Consider the following 20153-nt stretch of genomic DNA (forward strand, 5'->3'; position numbering starts at 1 on the left):
CACTGATGGCTAAAATATTAATTAACTTGTACAAATTTAGTAAACTACTAAGAACATGTGCATTTTTTTTTCCATTCACAAGTGCTGCTGTTACTTGAACAGAATGCTTCTGAATTAGAGTAACTGGAATAAATATTTAAAGAAAAATAGTGCAGCAAGAACCTGAGACTTGCAAAAAACCCTTTTACCAGAAACTTGCTACAAAAAATCTGCTACATCTTATTTCATCAAATCTTTAAATTCTGTAACAATTTCCATCAAAATACAAAATGCTAATGTATTAGACTGTAAAATAGCTTGAACTGGTATGATGGTAATAAATACTAAAGTAAGCATGAAAATCCTCCCAATAATCAAATTAGAGGTTTCAAATAACCTCCCCTTTAAAATTGGTTCATCGTTAATCGCACTTGCCCACCTTAAAATACAGTGTGTCTACATGGGTAGTATCTTGAATTATATATGACTAACTGAACATTATGAAAACTTCCTAGGTATAAAGAAAACAAGTGGCATTATTTAAAAATTAAACTAGAATTAGAAGGCATAAAATGTTAATGTAAATGCAAAGAAGCACTTCAGATTACTGCAGTAGCCTTGGCCAAAGTGTGCTTTCTGCGCTGGCATCCAGCACCCTACAAAGCCAGAGACGAGGAGACAAGTACCTTAGCTTCAGCATGTAAACGGTGGCAAAGTGAATACAGAACTCTGTAGACACTGTTGGTAACTAAAATACAAAAAGCTGAGGTAGCTCAGTATCTCTGCAGTAGTCCAAGACCGTTTACTCTAATTAAAACCCAAACTACATGTGTTGCATATATTGTAAAGACACACCTGCAGCTAACAGCTATAATGAATGAAGATATCAAGAAAACTTGTCAAAATTTTCTACTTTTTTGTTTAAAAATCATCTGATAAAAAATGTCACTGCACTCCCTTTGTCTCTTTGCAACTGCCTAGGACTGTGTCTCTGAATTTGTAGAAAGTTTTTGTAAAACTAGTAACCCATAATTAATTTTAGATAAGTACAAGTCACAGAAATCGCTTAACAAGATCCAAAACGGGTTCCAATCAAAATGAATAGTTGTGAAGGTAAGCTTATGATAAGGGATTTAAACATTAATACTGTTATTCAAGGACCATACCAGAGCTCACTTGCAACTATGCATATAGAAAATGAATTTTATGGAGCTTCTGACAAATTCCTCTCTTTTCTGTCCATTTGGCAAGTCCTGGCTTTAAACCAAAACTGTAACAATTTAATATACATGAAAATCATTCTTCTCGGGGAACTCAAACATGAATAACTATTAAACTGCCATTGACAGAAGAAAACAGAATGTCACTCTATTTTCTGACCATCACTATCATCCATACCAAAAAGGGTGTGTGTTTTTTGATGGCCTGTGAATTTTTTGTTGTTGTTGTTTTATTATATGTTTCTTAAACAGAAACGGACCATACAGGAAAACTTACCATTTTAGTATATTATGTGGCTTAACCACTGTCTTGATCGAGTTTTGAAAACAAGATAGGCATTTTATACCAAAACACTGGTTGCCTCTTAATGATACAGAGTATCAAAACTTATTTTCAGGGTTGTGACCAAAGAAAACATTTTAATTCATTTGCTACAAGTAAGCCCATCCTTGTGTTTAGCCTTATCTTTCTCGAATAAAAAGGCACATTAAAGGCAGTTCTAAAGAGCCTAATTTAATTTTATCCAGTTTCTTCAGTTTCCCACCAGAATATACCATAGCCAACTTTAAAACAGGCTTCAGTCCGTTACCCAGAAGAAAAAATAAAAACAAATATGATAAAAGGGGGGCGGGGGGGGGTACAGGTTGCCCACTGTTTAAACAATTCAACACACTTAGAACTGCCCCATCCAGTTTCCTCGTGTTTGCTGGTCTGCTCCCTAAGAGAGGTCTCCAAAAGAGAGTGCACAAAAAGAGGAGCAGAAGTGAGAGCAGTTTCTGTAGCACCAAAATCTCCAATCTGTGGGGTTGTATTTTTTATTTGTGGAAAATACAACATGTTTCTGAAGTTCTGTTTGGTTCTTGTAGGCTGGTTGGTTTCAGGTACCTGAGACAATAGCACCAAATTCAACAGAGAGAAAGAATGAGTGAGAGAGCACTTTACACAAAGGCTCTGCACATAATTGGTGCGATTTGAAATTGAATGGCTCAGAAGACTGCTCTGGCAGGAGCAGATTGGAGAGGATAAACCACTCTTCTTGAAAGGTTCATAGGAATGTCTCAAACATATGAACTGTTCTTTCCATCTCCTATAAGGGGGGAAAAAAGTACACGTTATCTATTAAAGGAAAGACAAAAGCATTACAGAAAAATTCACTTCAAATTAACTCTCCAGATAAAGAATTTTAGATACAAAGTTAAGCTTTAAATATATTCCTGATTACAATACCATAGCTATTGTGTAAGGCTATCTGCCCTAGACACTTCCAAATGCCTCCTATTTTACATTTAGGCTAATGAGGATGATGCTAGCAACAATGAGTACTTATTGTGCCAGATACTGTACTAAGAAATTTACACGCATAAGTAATCTGCCAGCTAAAAATAGCAGTCAGGATTTGAATACAGGTAGCCTCACTCCAGAGCCTGCACCCTTCCTGACTCAGTATATTCGACTGACTCCCAAAGCAAAATGAATGTATTCAGTATAATAAAACTTGTACCCAAAGTAGAACGCACCCTGCTCCCAGTGCTACTCACTTCAATCAGAGCTGAAATTAAAAAAAAAAAAGCCAGAAAGAGTCGATGCCATCAACACCAGGAATGCCACTCACTGGTGATTCTGCTATAGATTCCTTCTCTCCTAAATGAGACCCCTAGATTACAGGGTTCCAAGACCCATACTGCAAGATGTTTCAACTGCTGAAGAGTATTCAATCCATTCACGCTCATCAAATGTCAAGCATGTGAACAAAGAAGTTCTAGAATTTTTAAAAAGTAAAGATCTCTACCCCACACATTACATTCAGATGGGCAAATGTCAAATACATCTAAGGGCTTCCCTGGTGGTGCAGTGATTGAGAATCCACCTGCCAATGCAGGGGACACGGGTTCGAGCCCTGGTCTGGGAAGATCCCACATGCCGTGGAGCAACTGGGCCCGTGAGCCACAACTACTGAGCCTGCGCGTCTGGAGCCTGTGCTCCGCAACAAGAGAGGCCACGATAGTGAGAGGCCTGCGCACCGCGATGAAGAGTGGCCCCCGCTCGCCACAACTAGAGAAAGCCCTCGCACAGAAATGAAGACCCAACGCAGCCAAAAATAAATAAATTAATTAAAAAAAAATACATCTAAGACATTTGGTTTTCCCTTCCATCTTTAAACACCTCCAAAGAAATTATATCTTACCTCTCTACAGAACTAACAGGCCATACTAACAGATTATCATCTGATCAAAAAGTTCTTATAAATGACCAATCAAAATTACTTCTGCTAAATGTTTCATCATGTTGCTGAGTAGAAGAAAAGTTCTGTTATAAAATACAACATCCAATACTATCCCAATTTTTAAGTATATATTCACACTTTTATACACATTATGTACATCTAGACATTTTTAAAGGATGGAAGATATTCTAAAAGATTAACGCTGATTAGTTTCCTCTAGATGGTGGGATATGGGTGATGTTTTTATTTCTGTTATTTCTATATATTGTATAAGGTCAGTATAGATTCGTAAAAATGTGACTCATAAAAATGTGATTACAAAGTAACTTTTAAATGCTCTCTTGCTTTGATTCAAGTCCAATACAGGCATACCCCCGAGATGTTACGTTCCAGACGAAAGCAAATAAAGTAAATCATACAAATTATTTAGTTTCCCGGTGCATATAAAAGTTATGTTTACACTATACTGTGTAATGGCATTATGTCTAAAGAACAATGTACACACCTTAATTTTAAAAATGCTTTAAAAACTTTCTTAAAAAAATGCTAACCATCATCTGGGCCTTCAGCGAGTCATAATCTTTTTGCAATAACATCAAAGATCACTAATCACAGGAACTTCCCTGGTGGCACAGTGGTTAAGAATCCACCTGCCAATGCAGGGGACATGGGTTCGAGCCCTGGTCCAGGAAGATCCCACATGCCGCAGAGCAACTAAGCCCATGCGCCACAACTACTGAGCCTGCGCTCTAGAGCCCGTGAGCCACAACTACTGAAGCCCACGGGCCACAATTACTGAAGCCCGCGTGCCTAGAGCCCGTGCTCCGTGACAAGAGAAGCCACCGCAATGAGAAGCCCGCGCACCGCAACGAAGAGTAGCCCCCACTCGCCGCAACTAGAGAAAGCCCGCAGGCAGCAACAAAAAACCAACACAGCCATAAATAAGTAAATAAATAAATAAATAAATTTATTTATTTTTAAAAAAAAAAGATCACTAATCACAGATCACCATAACAAATACAATAATGTAAATGTCTGAAATAGTGCAAGAATTACCAAAATGTTAACACAGAAGCACGAAGTGAGCAAATGCTGCTGGAAAATGGCGGTGTTGACACAAACCTTCAATTAGCAAAGAACACAATATCTGCACAGTGCAATAAAGCAAGGTATGCTTATATTCTTTATTACACATGCAAAATAATCACATCCTCTACACATAAATCTTTAACATACTAGAAATACTTCTTGAGAGCAGAGACTTTTGTCTTATTCATTTTATTTGCTCAGATGACCTCAAAAAGAAGTGTGACTTAATCATGTAAATTATATGAATAAGCTCGTATTTATAAAAAACTTTCTTATGGCCCAGAGTTGTCCAGAAAGCGAATGGTTCACCTCTAAAGTGTCTAAGCACAAGGACAACCACTCCTTCATGTGGCTATTTCACAGGACTAGATCTGATTAAATGAGATGACTTCTAAGTTCTCTTCCAATCATTAATAGGGTGGCCAGTAAGTCTCATGGCCCATGCCAACTCCTTTTAACCAGCAGTGGCTGCCTAGGGAGCAGTGGTAACACGGACTGTGAGGCCATGCTCACATTCAATAGGCCCAAGTGATATGCTTAATCGGTCAAGTCAGTGAGAAGTAAGGGAGGGGAGAGCTGTGACATGCTCACCTGTGTATTTGCCAACCACGAATCTCTGTGTTTTGATAAACAAAGAATCCCAGATTACTTCTGTCCTGAGACAAAATGGTACCAGGAGTATATTTTTGTAACTCTTAATGATTCTTCTAATCTTAAATCTTCAAACCACTCTTCAGTTACTTGGTGAAAGATTTAGACTAAAATAACTTTTTTTTTCCTCTTTTCTTTGGGACAAGTAAAAGCACATATTTGTTTATTCCACAGATGAACTAATAAGCACTCACCTCTGTAAGTTGTGATTTGTCATAATCTTTACGGTGACGGTAGATGCACTGACTAAGAAGAGAATATAATCTCTCAAGTTGATCAACTGCCAGATTGTTGCTTTTATCTACCAACAAATCAAGCAATTTCTAAGAAAAATTAAAAGAAAAAAGAATAAAATGAAATTTGATTTCATTGTTCAAACTGAAACGGTTCCACTCAAATGCTAGGCAACAGACACCACATGCTATGGTGTAATAGTGACACCTGAGTTTAGAAGATTCCAGGGCTTAGTTTATTACCAAGAACATTCTCATATTTCTAAACCCCTCATAACACACACAACTCTTTTTCATTAGAAGCCCTAAAGTACTTATATTCCTAGGTTAAAGCAAAAGATTATCAAAACTAGCTTTATTTCCATTCATTTAAAACTGCCTGGGAAGAGCTAAGCTTACCTTCAATCTCTCATGATCAACTATAAGAGGTGGCACAGGCTCAGATGGCTCTTCTGGAACCAGTTCCAGGCTTGTTGTTTTTGCCTGCTCTAAAATTAACTTACGATATTTCTTTACTTTAGAAGCACCTACAATTGAAAAAAAAAAAAAAGCACTGCAGCAAATAAAAGTTAAGAAAAATCAGACAAACAATTATACATTCTTTTACCCACCACAAATCCTTTTGGAATAAGGGTGTAATTCTTTAAATAATAAATGATTTTTTTGAGGGGGTAAGACTAAGCATCCCAGATTAAAGAGAACTAGACCACAACTACGAAAGCCAAGTCATACCAGAATATCATCTTAACAAACACATCCCCTAAAAGGAAGATAAGAGTAATCTTCAGCTCTAAGCAGTAACTTATAAACTGTCTTCATTCTCTGTATGATAATCATTTTAAAATTTGGAGCTCTCAGAACTAGAAGAAAGGAAGCAACCTAGAAAAGCAGATACTAACACAAAGTGAGGCCAACCTGCCTCATATTTGCCTCCCAATGCAAAACATTTTCTTCAACATTGCCTGAAATGTCTTACTTTTCTGTTATACTGCCTGTGTTACACAAAATTTTCTCTTAAAAATATAAACCCATTAAAAATGCAAAAGGTCTAGTGTCCTTTCCTACTACCTTAGAGTGAATTAGTATAATCTAATTACTTTCCTCCCAACATCTTGCTGAGACCAGCCACACTGAAAAAACAGAAACTGTGAGGTCGCTGCGTATAACTTGACAGCGCCCGGCACTGTGATGGGTAGGGAGGGCAGGTAAACCATCAAGCCTTACGCTCCCTAAGCAGGAGCACTCTTAGAGGAGGCCGAGGGGGGAGGAACACAAGGACAAACTTGGACTGTTTCAGAACTTGATACAGGACCTGGCCCATGCTCAGGGCCACTAAGGAGACCCTTCCTCCTCCCTCCTTCCTCCTGCATTAGTCCTCTTAGTCCCAAGTCTTTAAACAATTCCTTTTCCTCAAGGCCTGCTATATAGATAAATAATAAAAGAACCAAAATGTTGCCTTCAAAAACATATACCCTGATATACCAGAGAAATTTTATATTTCAGAAAGCCTTTAGAGTGAAAGCCTTTATTTATAGTTCAATTAATATATGCTAGGAGTTTTGTTAAGACCATACGGATCCTCATTATTACATCCATGGACTTCTAGAGGCCCAAGAACCTGAATTAGGAACCACTACACTAGGTTACATTGCCCTGACAGTTACAAATGAAAGCTTCCGGTAAAGCTTTTACACAACAAATATCTTTAAAGCTTTTAGATCACCAGTTGAACATAATATTCATTTAAGCCTTTTCTGCAAGCTTACTAAAATCTCATAGTGAACTAGCATTAAAAAGAACTTCTCCTCCCCACCCATTCTGCCTCATAACAGGAATCTCTCCCTTTTTCCCACTCTGTCCCATTCATTACTTAACTCTAGCTTCAACACATTTTTTTAAGTTCTGTCTATATGATAGCCCAGGATAAATAATGCTCTTAAAATTGCTTTCTATTATTATTATTATTTCTAATATTGGAGAAAAAGAAAAATTCTCAACAGGCAGCATTTAAGAACCGTACCTCTCTCTTTATCCATTAAAAGAATTCTAAGACTTTGAATAATACCATTCTACTCTCTAATTCTACTGGAGGGCTCAAAAAACTGGCATTAAAAAACTTTTCTCACATAGCCCAAATCCCAGGCTAACACTATACACTCCACACAATTTAGAGAGCATGATACAATTTCAAGATAACCTGGTATAAGAAGAGTGCTTATTTGGGAAGGAAATTCAGTACACTGAGCAGAGTAGATCTCTAAATCACCCCATTTCACTATGGGCTAAAGAATAATGATAAACAACAAAGCGGGGCCAGAAACCCTCAACTCCCCCTTTCTGCTGCTTCTTAAAAGAATCATATACCCAAAGCAAGTCAGGAGTGGGCAGAGTGCTCTGACTCTGCGAGAATAAAGTAACTTTGACAGTGAGGATTCTGCTGCTTTCTTCCACCACCGGTCGTATAGATAGAGTCTCCTAGACTAAACATCCCTCAGATTCAACTAGCAGTGACTGCCTGGCATGAATATACCTTAGTATGTGCCAGGTACCAGGAGAGGCGATTAATATACATGACTTATATAATCCCTGCAGTGATACCATTCTGAAGTTTAATTTAGAAGATAAAGGACACAGGGTTGGAGAATATAAGCAACTAGCTCAGAGTCACATGATTATAATGAACAGGAGTGGTAATTTAATGTGGGTTTATATGACTTTACTATACCATACTGCTACAGTATCCAAGTCTTCTCACCCACCCCCACCCCACCCCAACAATCCTTCTGTTAGAAATCCATCTTCTTAACACTTGTGGATCTACTCAGCTTTTAGTCATACATCCATTAGGACAGGGGTGATAATCAGGTGGGAGGCAGAAGAGGAAGCAGCCAGGTAAGCAATGCATTCTGGACCACAAACCCTCTGAGACATTCACCAAAATTTATTATGCATGTGTACACTTTTCTAGGGAAAGGGGTGAAAACTGCAACAGATTCTCAAAGGGGTATAATTATTTATCAACTATTGCTACTGGGGACCAGATAAAATATGCACTTAATTAACTCTGGAGTTAAAACCTTCAGGAAAAATTTTAAAACATTAGCTCTACCTTCTTTATCCAGTTCTGCATCTTTAACCTCCACATCAGGGCCAGGTTCGAACTTCTCATTATTGCTACATTCCACTGCCTCTAGTTTCTCAGGATCATCTCCATGATTTTCATTTGAAGTTTCTGGTTTTTCTTTTGACTGGTCCTCCAGAAGATTCTTTTGTTCAGAACTACATTTGTCTCCACTACCACAGAAAGAAACTACTTCAGCTTTGCCATTCTGACACTCCAGAAGTGGTATTCCTTCAAAACTGTCAGTGGAGACCTCACCGTTTAGACAGCTTCCTTTAAGGAAAGACTCTTTCCTAGATGTCTGTTCTGGATTTAGAGAACTGCTGCTGTTGACGAGTAGAGACTCATTTGAACTTTCCTCTTCAGTAGATGCAAAGTTCTCTTTTGTGCCCGCTCCGTTGTTAAGCCTCTGCCCCTGGTCCATGTCCATGATGTCACACGATGATTCATCATTGGTCATAGATAAGTCTCCAGTCTCTTCTCCATTTTCTTCATGGCAGTCAGTGCTTACCTCAAACTCTCCATTTTCTAGCAATTTCCTGTCCTCCATATGATTCTCATAGTCAGCAAATTTGGTGTCCTCTTCATCTTTTTTTAAATTATTGACTTTCCTTTTCTTAATAATTCCTTTACCCCACTGTGATCGCCGCCTTGATTTTCTCCGAACTCGAACTATTTTACAAAGAAGGGAAAAAGATATGTAGAACTTGGAATGCAATGCTTGTTTTACAAATGTTTATTAAATAAGACCCAAATGAAAGTAAACCCATACTAGCGTAACACAGACAAAAACTACTTAGCTCTTAACATCCATGCTGACTAATCCTCACAAACTACAAGTAAAATGCATATGAAGTCAGGGATGAACTCTGAAGAATGAAAGAAATTTAAATTTATTTCCTATATGAGTTTACTCAGCACTCACTTTTTACCACTGCCCTGGATTCTACTTTATAGCTGTTCCTAATTCCTAACATACAGGGGCCAAGCATACTATACACACATTTAGGGAATGACCACATTACCAAGCTGCCTGGAAGGTTTGGGGCTATAGCCCTGGACTTCCACCAGGAAGATGAGTGCTTTGTCAGCAACATCACCCAAAAGCTCCTAAACCATGAAAGAAAATTAAAGTATGATCCACTATATGAAGAGAGAATAGTTACAGGTATCCCTACAAAGCAATCTCTACTGCCTCTCCTTCCAGAAGAAATAGAAGCCCTATGAAGGTTATATAGACAATGTGGTTAGCCAGCTGTTAGGCATCTACCACAAATGGTTCACCTATCAGGATCAATTTCTTGCAAAGTTGTTATTTGAAAATATGTAGAAAAATTAAGCCCTCTGCTATCAAGGCAGCAACAACATTAACAAACAATGAAAATAAATATTTGGTCAGTTATGTGAAACGGGAGACCTACAAAAGTTGTAGGGACTACACTCTTAGATGTTAGAAACTATCATGAGCTTTTATGAGTAGATAGCTGGTACTTCCAGGTAATGATGGACCCAGGAATCATTAATTTCCCATGTATGTATCAAAGGTAGCTGGTTATGCAAGTCGATCCCATTGTCCCTTAAATAAAAAGTTAACTTTTATTTTGCAATGTGGGACATTTTCACAAAGAAATTTAAATACAAAGTTATTAAAGCAAACTAGTTAAGCTAGAGACCTATCACTTCTGGTGTCGAACACTGAATTCTAAACATTAGTTTGTTGAAAGCCATCAGAGTAAAAATAATTCATTTTTTTCCAAGGCTATAAATGTCATGTCAAATCTGGCTTAATTTTAAAAGAGATAATGTATATTTTTAATATGTCAATGGTGAAAGCTTCCTGGGCAAATACATTTTAAAAAGAAAATACAAATATGAGACCACTAAGTGTAGATTGTTTAATCCACAGTTTAAAAACTGCTTTTGAAAGACAAATAGAGGGGAATGTGGTCTTAAGACAACCCTCACTTCTTTACTCTAGCACTTAATATGAACTTGTGATCTATCAACAGTATATAGTGTGTTTACATACTTTTCCCATCCTTTCATCTTTAATCCTTACTGAGTCTCCGTAAAGACACCAAGGTATTCACAAGTGTTGACAAATTTTGTCATAACTATCACTCTTCTTTCTCATCTAAGAATAAATCTACTAAAGGTTTCTAAAATCATTTCCAAAATTCAAGTTATTTAGTCACTTGGCTCAAAATTTATTTTGCCTTCAAAACTGTACTATCATTACCATCATCTCTCCATTCCTTTATCCCCTATTAATTTCTATTTTTACAATTTACAGTTATAGGGTAATTGGAGATGAAATTTCTATATTAGTCTACTTTTAAAAGCACAGGCTAGCCACCAAAAAGCCTGTGTGCGAGCACAGGTCACTCTCCACACCGCCCCTCCCGGGAGCCGGTGCAGCCCGCCACGGCCAGGCTCCCGTGATCAGGGGACAACTTCCCCAGGAGAACGCACGGTGCGCCTCGGGCTGGTGCAACGTCACGCCGGCTTCTGCTGCCGCAGGCTCGCCCCGCATCCGTATCCCTCCCTCCCCACACCCCCCGGCCTGAGTGAGCCAGAGCCCCCGAAGCAGATGCTCCTTTAACCCCGTTCTGTCTGGGCGGGAAACAGACGCCCTCAGGCGACCTACACGCAGAGGCGGCTCCAAATCCAAAGCTGAACCCCGGGAGCTGTGCGGACAAAGAAGAGAAAGGGAAATCTCTCCCAGCAGCCTCAGAAGCAGCGGATTAAAACTTCACAAACAACTTGATGTGCCTGCATCTGTTGAATACCTGAATAGACAACGAATCATCCCAAATTCAGGAGGTGGACTTTGGGAGCAGGATATATTAATTTTTCCCCTTTTCCTTTTTTTTTGAGTGTATATGTATATGCTTCTGGGTGAGATTTAGTCTGTATAGCTTTGCTTTATAATAGCTTTATTTTACTTCACTATATTTTATCCTCTATCTTTCTTTCTTTCCTTCTTTCTATTTTTTCTCCCTTTTACTCTGAGCCGTGTGGATGAAAGGCTCTTGGTGCTCCAGCCAGGCATCAGGGCTGTGCCTCTGAGGTGGGAGAGCCAACTTCAGGACACTGGTCCACAAGAGACCTCCCAGCTCCATGTAATACCAAACGGCGAAAATCTCTTAGAGATCTCCATCTCAACATCAAGACCCAGCTTCACTCAACGACCAGCAAGCTACAGTGCTGGACACCCTATGCCAAACAACTAGCAAAACAGGAACACAGCCCCATCCATTAGCAGAGAGGCTGCCTAAAATCATAATAAGGCCACAGACACCCCAAAATACACCACCAGACGTGGACGTGCCCACCAGAAAGACAAGATCCAACCTCATCCACCAGAACACAGGCACTAGTTCCCTCCACCAGGAAGCCTACACAACCCACTGAACCAACCTTAGCCACTGGAGACAGATACCAAAAACAACGGGAACTACGAACCTGCAGTCTGTGAAAAGGAGACCCCAAACACAGCAAGATAAGCAAAATGAGAAGACAGAAAAACACACAGCAGATGAAGGAGCAGGGTCAAAACACACCAGACCTAACAAATGAAGAGGAAATAGGTAGTCTACCTGAAAAAGAATTCAGAATAATGATAGTAAGGATGATCCAAAATCTTGGAAATAGAATAGACAAAATGCAAGAAACATTTAACAAGGACGTAGAAGAACTAAAGAGGAACCAAGCAACGATGAAAAGCACAATAAATGAAATTAAAAATACTCTAGATGGGATCAATAGCAGAATAACTGAGGCAGAAGAAAGGATAAGTGACCTGGAAGATAAAATGGTGGAAATAACTACTGCAGAGCAGGATAAAGAAAAAAGAATGAAAAGAACTGAGGACAGTCTCAGAGACCTCTGGGACAACATTAAACGCACCAACATTCGAATTATAGGGGTCCCAGAAGAAGAAGAGAAAAAGAAAGGGACTGAGAAAATATTTGAAGAGATTATAGTTGAAAACTTCCCTAATATGGGAAAGGAAATAGTTAATCAAGTCCTGGAAGCACAGAGAGTCCCATACAGGATAAATCCAAGGAGAAACACGCCAAGACACATATTAATCAAACTGTCAAAAATTAAATATAAAGAAAACATATTAAAAGCAGCAAGGGAAAAACAACAAATAACACACAAGGGAATCCCCATCAGGTTAACAGCTGATCTTTCAGCAGAAACGCTGCAAGCCAGAAGGGAGTGGCAGGATATACTTCAAGTGATGAAGGAGAAAAACCTACAACCAAGATTACTCTACCCAGCAAGGATCTCATTCAGATTTGATGGAGAAATTAAAACCTTTACAGACAAACAAAAGCTGAGAGAGTTCAGCACCACCAAACCAGCTTTACAACAAATGCTAAAGGAACTTCTCTAGGCAAGAAACACAAGAGAAGGAAAACACCTACAATAACAAACCCAAAACATTTAAGAAAATGGGAATAGGAACATACATATCGATAATTACCCTAAATGTAAATGGATTAAATGCTCCCACCAAAAGACACAGACTGGCTGAATGGATACAAAAACAAGACCCATATATATGCTGTCTACAAGAGACCCACTTCAGACCTAGAGACACATACAGACTGAAAGTGAGGGGATGGAAAAAGATATTCCATGCAAATGGAAATCAAAAGAAAGCTGGAGTAGCAATTCTCATATCAGACAAAATAGACTTTAAAATAAAGACTATTACAAGAGACAAAGAAGGACACTATATTATGATCAAGGGATCGATCCAAGAGGAAGGTATAACAATTGTAAATATTTATGCACCCAACATAGGAGCACCTCAATACATAAGGCAAATACTAACAGCCATAAAAGGGGAAATTGACAGCAACACAATCATAGTAGGGGACTTTAACACCCCACTTTCACCAATGGACAGATCATCCAAAATGAAAATAAATAAGGAAACACAAGCTTTAAAGGATACATTAAACAAGATGGACTTAATTGATATTTATAGGACATTCCACCCAAAAACAACAGAATACACATTCTTCTCAAGTGCTCATGGAACATTCTCCAGGATAGATCATATCTTGGGTCACAAATCAAGCCTCGGTAAATTTAAGAAAATTGAAATCGTATCAAGTATCTTTTCCGACCACAATGCTATGAGACTAGATATCAATTACAGGAAAAGACCTGTAAAAAATACAAACACATGGAGGCTACACAATACACTACTTAATAACGAAGTGATCACTGAAGAAATCAAAGGGGAAATCAAAAAATACCTAGAAACAAATGACAATGGAGACACGACGACCCAAAACCTATGGGACGCAGCAAAAGCAGTGCTAAGAGGGAAGTTTATAGCAATACAAGTCTACCTCAAGAAACAGGAAACATCTCGAATAAACAGCCTAACCTTGCACCTGAAGCAATTAGAGAAAGAAGAACAAAAAAACCCCAAAGCTAGCAGAAGGAAAGAAATCATAAAGATCAGGTCAGAAATAAATGAAAAAGAAATGAAGGAAACAATAGCAAAAATCAATGAAACTAAAAGCTGGTTCTTTGAGAAGATAAACAAAATTGATAAACCATTAGCCAGACTCATCAAGAGAAAAAGGGAGAAGACTCAAATCAATAGAATTAGAAATGAAAAAGGAGAAGTAACCACTGACACCGCAGAAATACAAACGATCATGAGAGATTACTACAAGCAACTCTATGCCAATAAAATGGACAACCTGGAAGAAATGGACAGATTCTTAGAAATGCACAACCTGCCGAGACTGAACCAGGAAGAAATAGAAAATATGAACAGACCAATCACAAGCACTGAAATTGAAACTGTGATTAAAAATCTTCCAACAAACAAAAGCCCAGGACCAGATGGCTTCACAGGCGAATTCTATCAAACATTTAGAGAAGACCTAACACCTATCCTTCTCAAACTCTCCCAAAATATTGCAGAGGGAGGAACACTCCCCAACTCATTCTACGAGGCCACCATCACCCTGATACCAAAACCAGACAAAGATGTCACAAAGAAAGAAAACTACAGGCCAATATCACTGATGAACATAGATGCAAAAATCCTCAACAAAATACTAGCAAACAGAATCCAACAGCACATTAAAAGGATCATACACCATGATCAAGTGGGGTTTATTCCAGGAATGCAAGGATTCTTCAATATACGCAAATCAATCAACGTGATACACCATATAAACAAATTGAAAGAGAAAAACCATATGATCATCTCAATAGATGCAGAGAAAGCTTTTGACAAAATTCAACACCCATTTATGATAAAAGCCCTGCAGAAAGTAGGCATAGAGGGAACTTTCCTCAACATAATAAAGGCCATATATGACAAACCCACAGCCAAGATTGTCCTCAATGGTGAAAAACTGAAACCATTTCCACTAAGATCAGGAACAAGACAAGGTTGCCCACTCTCACCACTATTATTCAACATAGTTTTGGAAGTTTTAGCTACAGCAATCAGAGAAGAAAAAGAAATAAAAGGAATCCAAATCGGAAAAGAAGAAGTAAAGCTGTCACTGTTTGCAGATGACATGATACTATACATAGAGAATCCTAAAGATGCTACCAGAAAACTACTAGAGCTAATCAATGAATTTGGTAAAGTAGCAGGATACAAAATTAATGCACAGAAATCTCTTGCATTTCTATACACTAATGATGAAAAATCTGAAAGTGAAATTAAGAAAACACTTCCGTTTACCATTGCAACAAAAAGAATAAAATATCTAGGAATAAACCTACCTAAGGAGACAAAAGACCTGTATGCAGAAAATTATAGGACACTGATGAAAGAAATTAAAGATGATACAAACAGATGGAGAGATATACCATGTTCTTGGATTGGAAGAATCAACATTGTGAAAATGACTCTGCTACCCAAAGCAATCTACAGATTCAATGCAATCCCTATCAAACTACCACTGGCATTTTTCACAGAACTAGAACAAAAAATTTCACAATTTGTATGGAAACACAAAGACCCTGAATAGCCAAAGCAATCTTGAGAACGAAAAATGGAGCTGGAGGAATCAGGCTCCCTGACTTCAGACTATATTACAAAGCTACAGTAATCAAGACAGTTTGGTACTGGCACAAAAACAGAAATATAGATCAATGGAACAGGATAGAAAGCCCAGAGATAAACCCACGCACATATGGTCACCTTATCTTTGATAAAGGAGGCAAGCATATACAGTGGAGAAAAGACAGCCTCTTCAATAAGTGGTGCTGGGAAAATTGGACAGATACATGTAAAAGTATGAAATTAGAACACTCCCTGACACCATACACAAAAATAAACTCAAAATGGATTAAAGACCTAAGTGTAAGGCCAGACACTATCAAATTCTTAGAGGAAAACATAGGCAGAACACTCTATGACATAAATCACAGCAAGATTCTTTTTGACCCAGCTCCTAGAGAAATGGAAATAAAAACACAAATAAACAAATGGGACCTAATGAAACTTAAAAGCTTTTGCACAGCAAAGGAAACCATAAACAAGACCAAAAGACAACCCTCAGAATGGGAGAAAATATTTGCAAATGAAGCAACTGACAAAGGATTAATCTCCAAGATTTACAAGCAGCTCATGCAGCTCCATAACAAAAAAACAAACAACCCAATCCAAAAATGGGCAGAAGACCTAAATAGACATTTCTCCAAAGAAGAGATACAGATTGCCAACAGACACATGAAAGAATGCTCAACATCATTAATCATTAGAGAAATGCAAATCAAAACTACAGTGAGATATCATCTCACACCGGTCAGATTGGCCATCATCAAAAAATCTAGAAACAATAAATGCTGGAGAGGGTGTGGAGGAAAGGGAACACTCTTGCACTGTTGGTGGGAATGTAAATTGATACAGCCACTATGGAGAACAGTATGGAGGTTCCTTAAAAAACTACAAATAGAACTACCATACAACCCAGCAATCCCACTACTGGGCATATACCCTGAAAAAACCATAGTTCAAAAAGAGTCATGTACCAAAATGTTCATTGCAGCTCTATTTACAATAGCCAGGACATGGAAGCAACCTAAGTTTCCATCATCGGATGAATGGATAAAGAAGATGTGGCACATATATACAATGGAATATTACTCAGCCATAAAAAGAAATGAAATGGAGGTATTTGTAATGAGGTGGATGGAGTTAGAGTCTGTCATACAGAGTGAAGTAAGTCAGAAAGAGAAAAACAAATACAGTATGCTAACACATATATATGGAATCTAAGGGGAAAAAAAAAGGCCATGAAGAACCTAGTGGCAAGACGGGAATAAAGACACAGACCTACTAGAGAATGGACTTGAGGATATGGGGAGGGGGAAGGGTGAGATGTGACAGGGTGAGAGAGTGTCATGGACATATATACACTACCAGATGTACAATAGATAGCTAGTGGGAAGCAGCCGCATAGCACAGGGAGATCAGCTCGGTGCTTTGTGACCACCTAGAGGGGTGGGATAGGGAGGGTGGGAGGGAGGGAGATGCAAGAGGGAAGAGATATGGGAACATATGTATATGTATAACTGATTCACTTTGTTATAAAGCAGAAACTAACACACCATTGTAAAGCAATTAGACTTCAATAAAGATGTTTAAAAAAAAAAAAAAAAAGCACAGGCTATAGTGATAGGCATTCATAAGCATTCCATTACTTATATGAAAAACTAATCCAGTCCACATTAAAAGTGTAAGAAAAGTATTCAGCTTGCTCTTTCTCTAAAATGTAGAACTGTTAGGTTTTACTACCTGACAGGTCACTCCTGACATTGTGTCCTTGCTTATTCTCCAATAACCAAAGGTACAAGAGGTTCCCTTTTTCTTTCCTCACTACGCCATGGAGCACTACAGCAAGAGGCTGGACCCTGCTTGATCAGGAGTCAGCTCAATTACTTAAAATGTACTCATACCCTAAGCAAAGGTTAGGAGCCCTTCTGAAGTAAGTTTATTTCTAATGCTTTCATCCCAGTTAAGAAAAAGAAAATGTTCTTATTTGGGGAGAGGTCAAACTAGAGATACTTTCCCCGTCCTTTTATAATCACTTCTAATGCTTAGTATGACTTCGGTAAAATAAGAGAAATTGGTTATATACGTGCCACAAGAATAGGGATTTTTGTTTTAGTCACTGCTCTATCCCCACAGCACCTGGCATGTGGTAGTATATATTTACAGAACTAATCTTTAATATACCCGCTTCCTTTTTCAAGGGTGCTTTGTGTGAAAAGCCCATTTAGAGGCACAATCTTTAAAATCAAGTTTTATAACATCTCTGAGTTTGTTTCCAAAACTAAGACCTTAGAAAAGCAACTCTTCCAAAGGGAGATTTAGACATATGATTTAAGTAACTTAATGTAAAACAGACAAATGATGAGTCACATATGCCATCTACTGGTAAGAGAAAACAGGACTCACATTTGTAGATTACAATAATATTTTAATACTTAAAGGAAATTAAAACTGCTTGAAGCCAATATTCAACGTGTTTTAGTTAGTAAATATTTTTATCAGTTGCAGAGAATGTAGGGATTTCAAGGTTTAAATTAGAGTGCTGTGTTACAGAATCCAGGTCACGATCCAAGGTACAACTAGGATAAATAGCTTAATCAGTTTCATGGAACTAAATGCACCATTAAGTCCTTCAAATGTTCTCACACATGAATGCCACTTATCACAAAGAGAACAAGATAAAAAAAACTGAGTCTGGTTCATTCATTCAAATTCAATGCCACTGGTGAAAGAACTTATTATGGCCATCTTTACTGACAGTTGGAGCAGAATTACCACCTTTATATCAGAAGAACAGTGTATATCTTCCAAAGATGGCTATCTTTAGTGAAACATAAAGATTACATTAGGAAGATGCTGTGTTTATTAACATTTGTCTTTTAGAAATTTTACAGATCACCATGAATGAGGAAAAGTGAGGAGAACCCAGAACACTGAATTTTCCCCCTCTAAATACATCTGACTTAAACAAAACCAGTTAAAGAAGGCTATACAGATTTTTCTCAGAAAAATCAACTTCCTGCTGTCAATTCAGTCACTCTCCTAAGCCAGAGTTTCCATTTCCCACCATAACAAGAACATTCGCATAACATACAGCAAGGGGTTGGAGGCGGGGTGGATAAAAAAATCTACTGGCTCCACATCTCTATCTAAAAACCAAAGTTTAAAACTGAAGATATTCAAATCTAGTTCAATTACAACAGCAAGCACTGAATGGAGATAGGAGAAAAGCAAATAAGGTTAAAGAAATGTATTCTGATTCAGCATTTTACCCCACAAGCTCTTAGCAGCCCTTTGGTATATGTGCCCAATTCCTAACACATCTGCCTCATTCGCAGTTGTTCCCACTACTGGATAACATGATCTCAAATACTCACATGCACATTTATTTGCAGAGCTGTGCCAGATATCCATTGGATTTCTTTGTTTGTGCCGAAATGCCTCTTCAACTCTAGTTTCCGCCTTTCGAGCTCCAGTACCATGAGGATTTATTTGTTCTGCTGTTACCGATAAGCCTGCAAGCAGAAGATAAGCGATACCTATTTAAATATTCCCAGCTACATAAACCAACAAGGTTAAAAAAAGTCTGAAATACAAAACTGAATTTTAAAGTCATTAATTATACTTGGGACAGTTTGTCATTCGGATGAAATAGTATCTTTTGATTTAAGATGGGAAAGAAACTAGATATAAAATCATAAAAATAAAATGGCAGGGCTTCCCTGGTGGCGCAGTGGTTGAAAGTCTGCCTGCTAATGCAGGGGACACGGGTTCGAGCCCTGGTCTGGGAAGATCCCACATGCCGCGGAGCGGCTGGGCCCGTGAGCCACAGCTACTGAGCCTGCGCGTCTGGAGCCTGTGCTCCGCAACAAGAGAGGCCACGATAGTGAGAGGCCCGCGCACCGCGATGAGGAGTGGCCCCCACTTGCCGCAGCTAGAGAAAGCCCTCGCACAGAAACGAAGACCCAACACAGACAAAAATAAATAAATAAATAAATAAATAACTTAAAAAAGAATTTTCACCTTTTAAAAAATAAAAATAAAAAAATAAAATGGCAGGCCATGCTTATTTACACTTAATCCCCAAAGGGCCCTGTGTTTACTCATTTTACTTTGCAGAGGGATACATTTCACATTTTTATGACTGTGAGACAGTAAGATTATATATAGTCTAAAAGTCATGATTTCTGCCATCTTAGAAAGTATAAGCATATATTGGGCCACTGAACCCCATTCATATGAACTGTTTCCATCTGACATTAGCTGGCTGTCACACCACACTGCATAAGTTTGGTTTTTGTGCACTGATCTTCATAAAAATAACCATTCCATCTCAATTCTCTTTACTAGATTTCTTTCTTCTATGCCATCCTTAAATGTTGCCTTCCTTAAATGTTTCTAAGGGCAGTCTCTGGAATCCCTTTTCTTCTCACTTTAATCTACACCTTCCACCACAAATATTCATGCCTTCAGCTCCTACTGGCATTATATAATTATTCCCAAATTACATCTTTAGTCCAAAACTCTCTTGAGCTTCTGATTCATATCAGTTGCCTACTTGATATCACCAACTGGATA

At 38.3% G+C, this 20153-nt stretch overlaps 1 protein-coding gene across 1 annotated transcript in view; it reads right to left on the reverse strand.

Moving 5' to 3' along the window:
• Positions 1-1732: 1732 nt before the first annotated feature.
• Positions 1733-20153, reverse strand: part of ATAD2B (ATPase family AAA domain containing 2B) — a 167568-nt gene continuing 149147 nt past the window's right edge. Inside the window, exons 24-28 of the mRNA XM_061168830.1 lie at positions 18953-19090; positions 8507-9190; positions 5797-5924; positions 5359-5487; positions 1733-2287 (exon numbers count right to left, since the gene is read on the reverse strand). Of these exons, the coding sequence (XP_061024813.1) occupies positions 2246-2287; positions 5359-5487; positions 5797-5924; positions 8507-9190; positions 18953-19090 (1121 nt within the window). The 3' untranslated portion in view covers positions 1733-2245. The remainder of the gene's footprint in view (positions 2288-5358; positions 5488-5796; positions 5925-8506; positions 9191-18952; positions 19091-20153) is intronic.

The sequence above is a fragment of the Eubalaena glacialis genome, chromosome 14 (assembly GCF_028564815.1).
Source record: "Eubalaena glacialis isolate mEubGla1 chromosome 14, mEubGla1.1.hap2.+ XY, whole genome shotgun sequence".
Taxonomy (NCBI): domain Eukaryota; kingdom Metazoa; phylum Chordata; class Mammalia; order Artiodactyla; family Balaenidae; genus Eubalaena; species Eubalaena glacialis.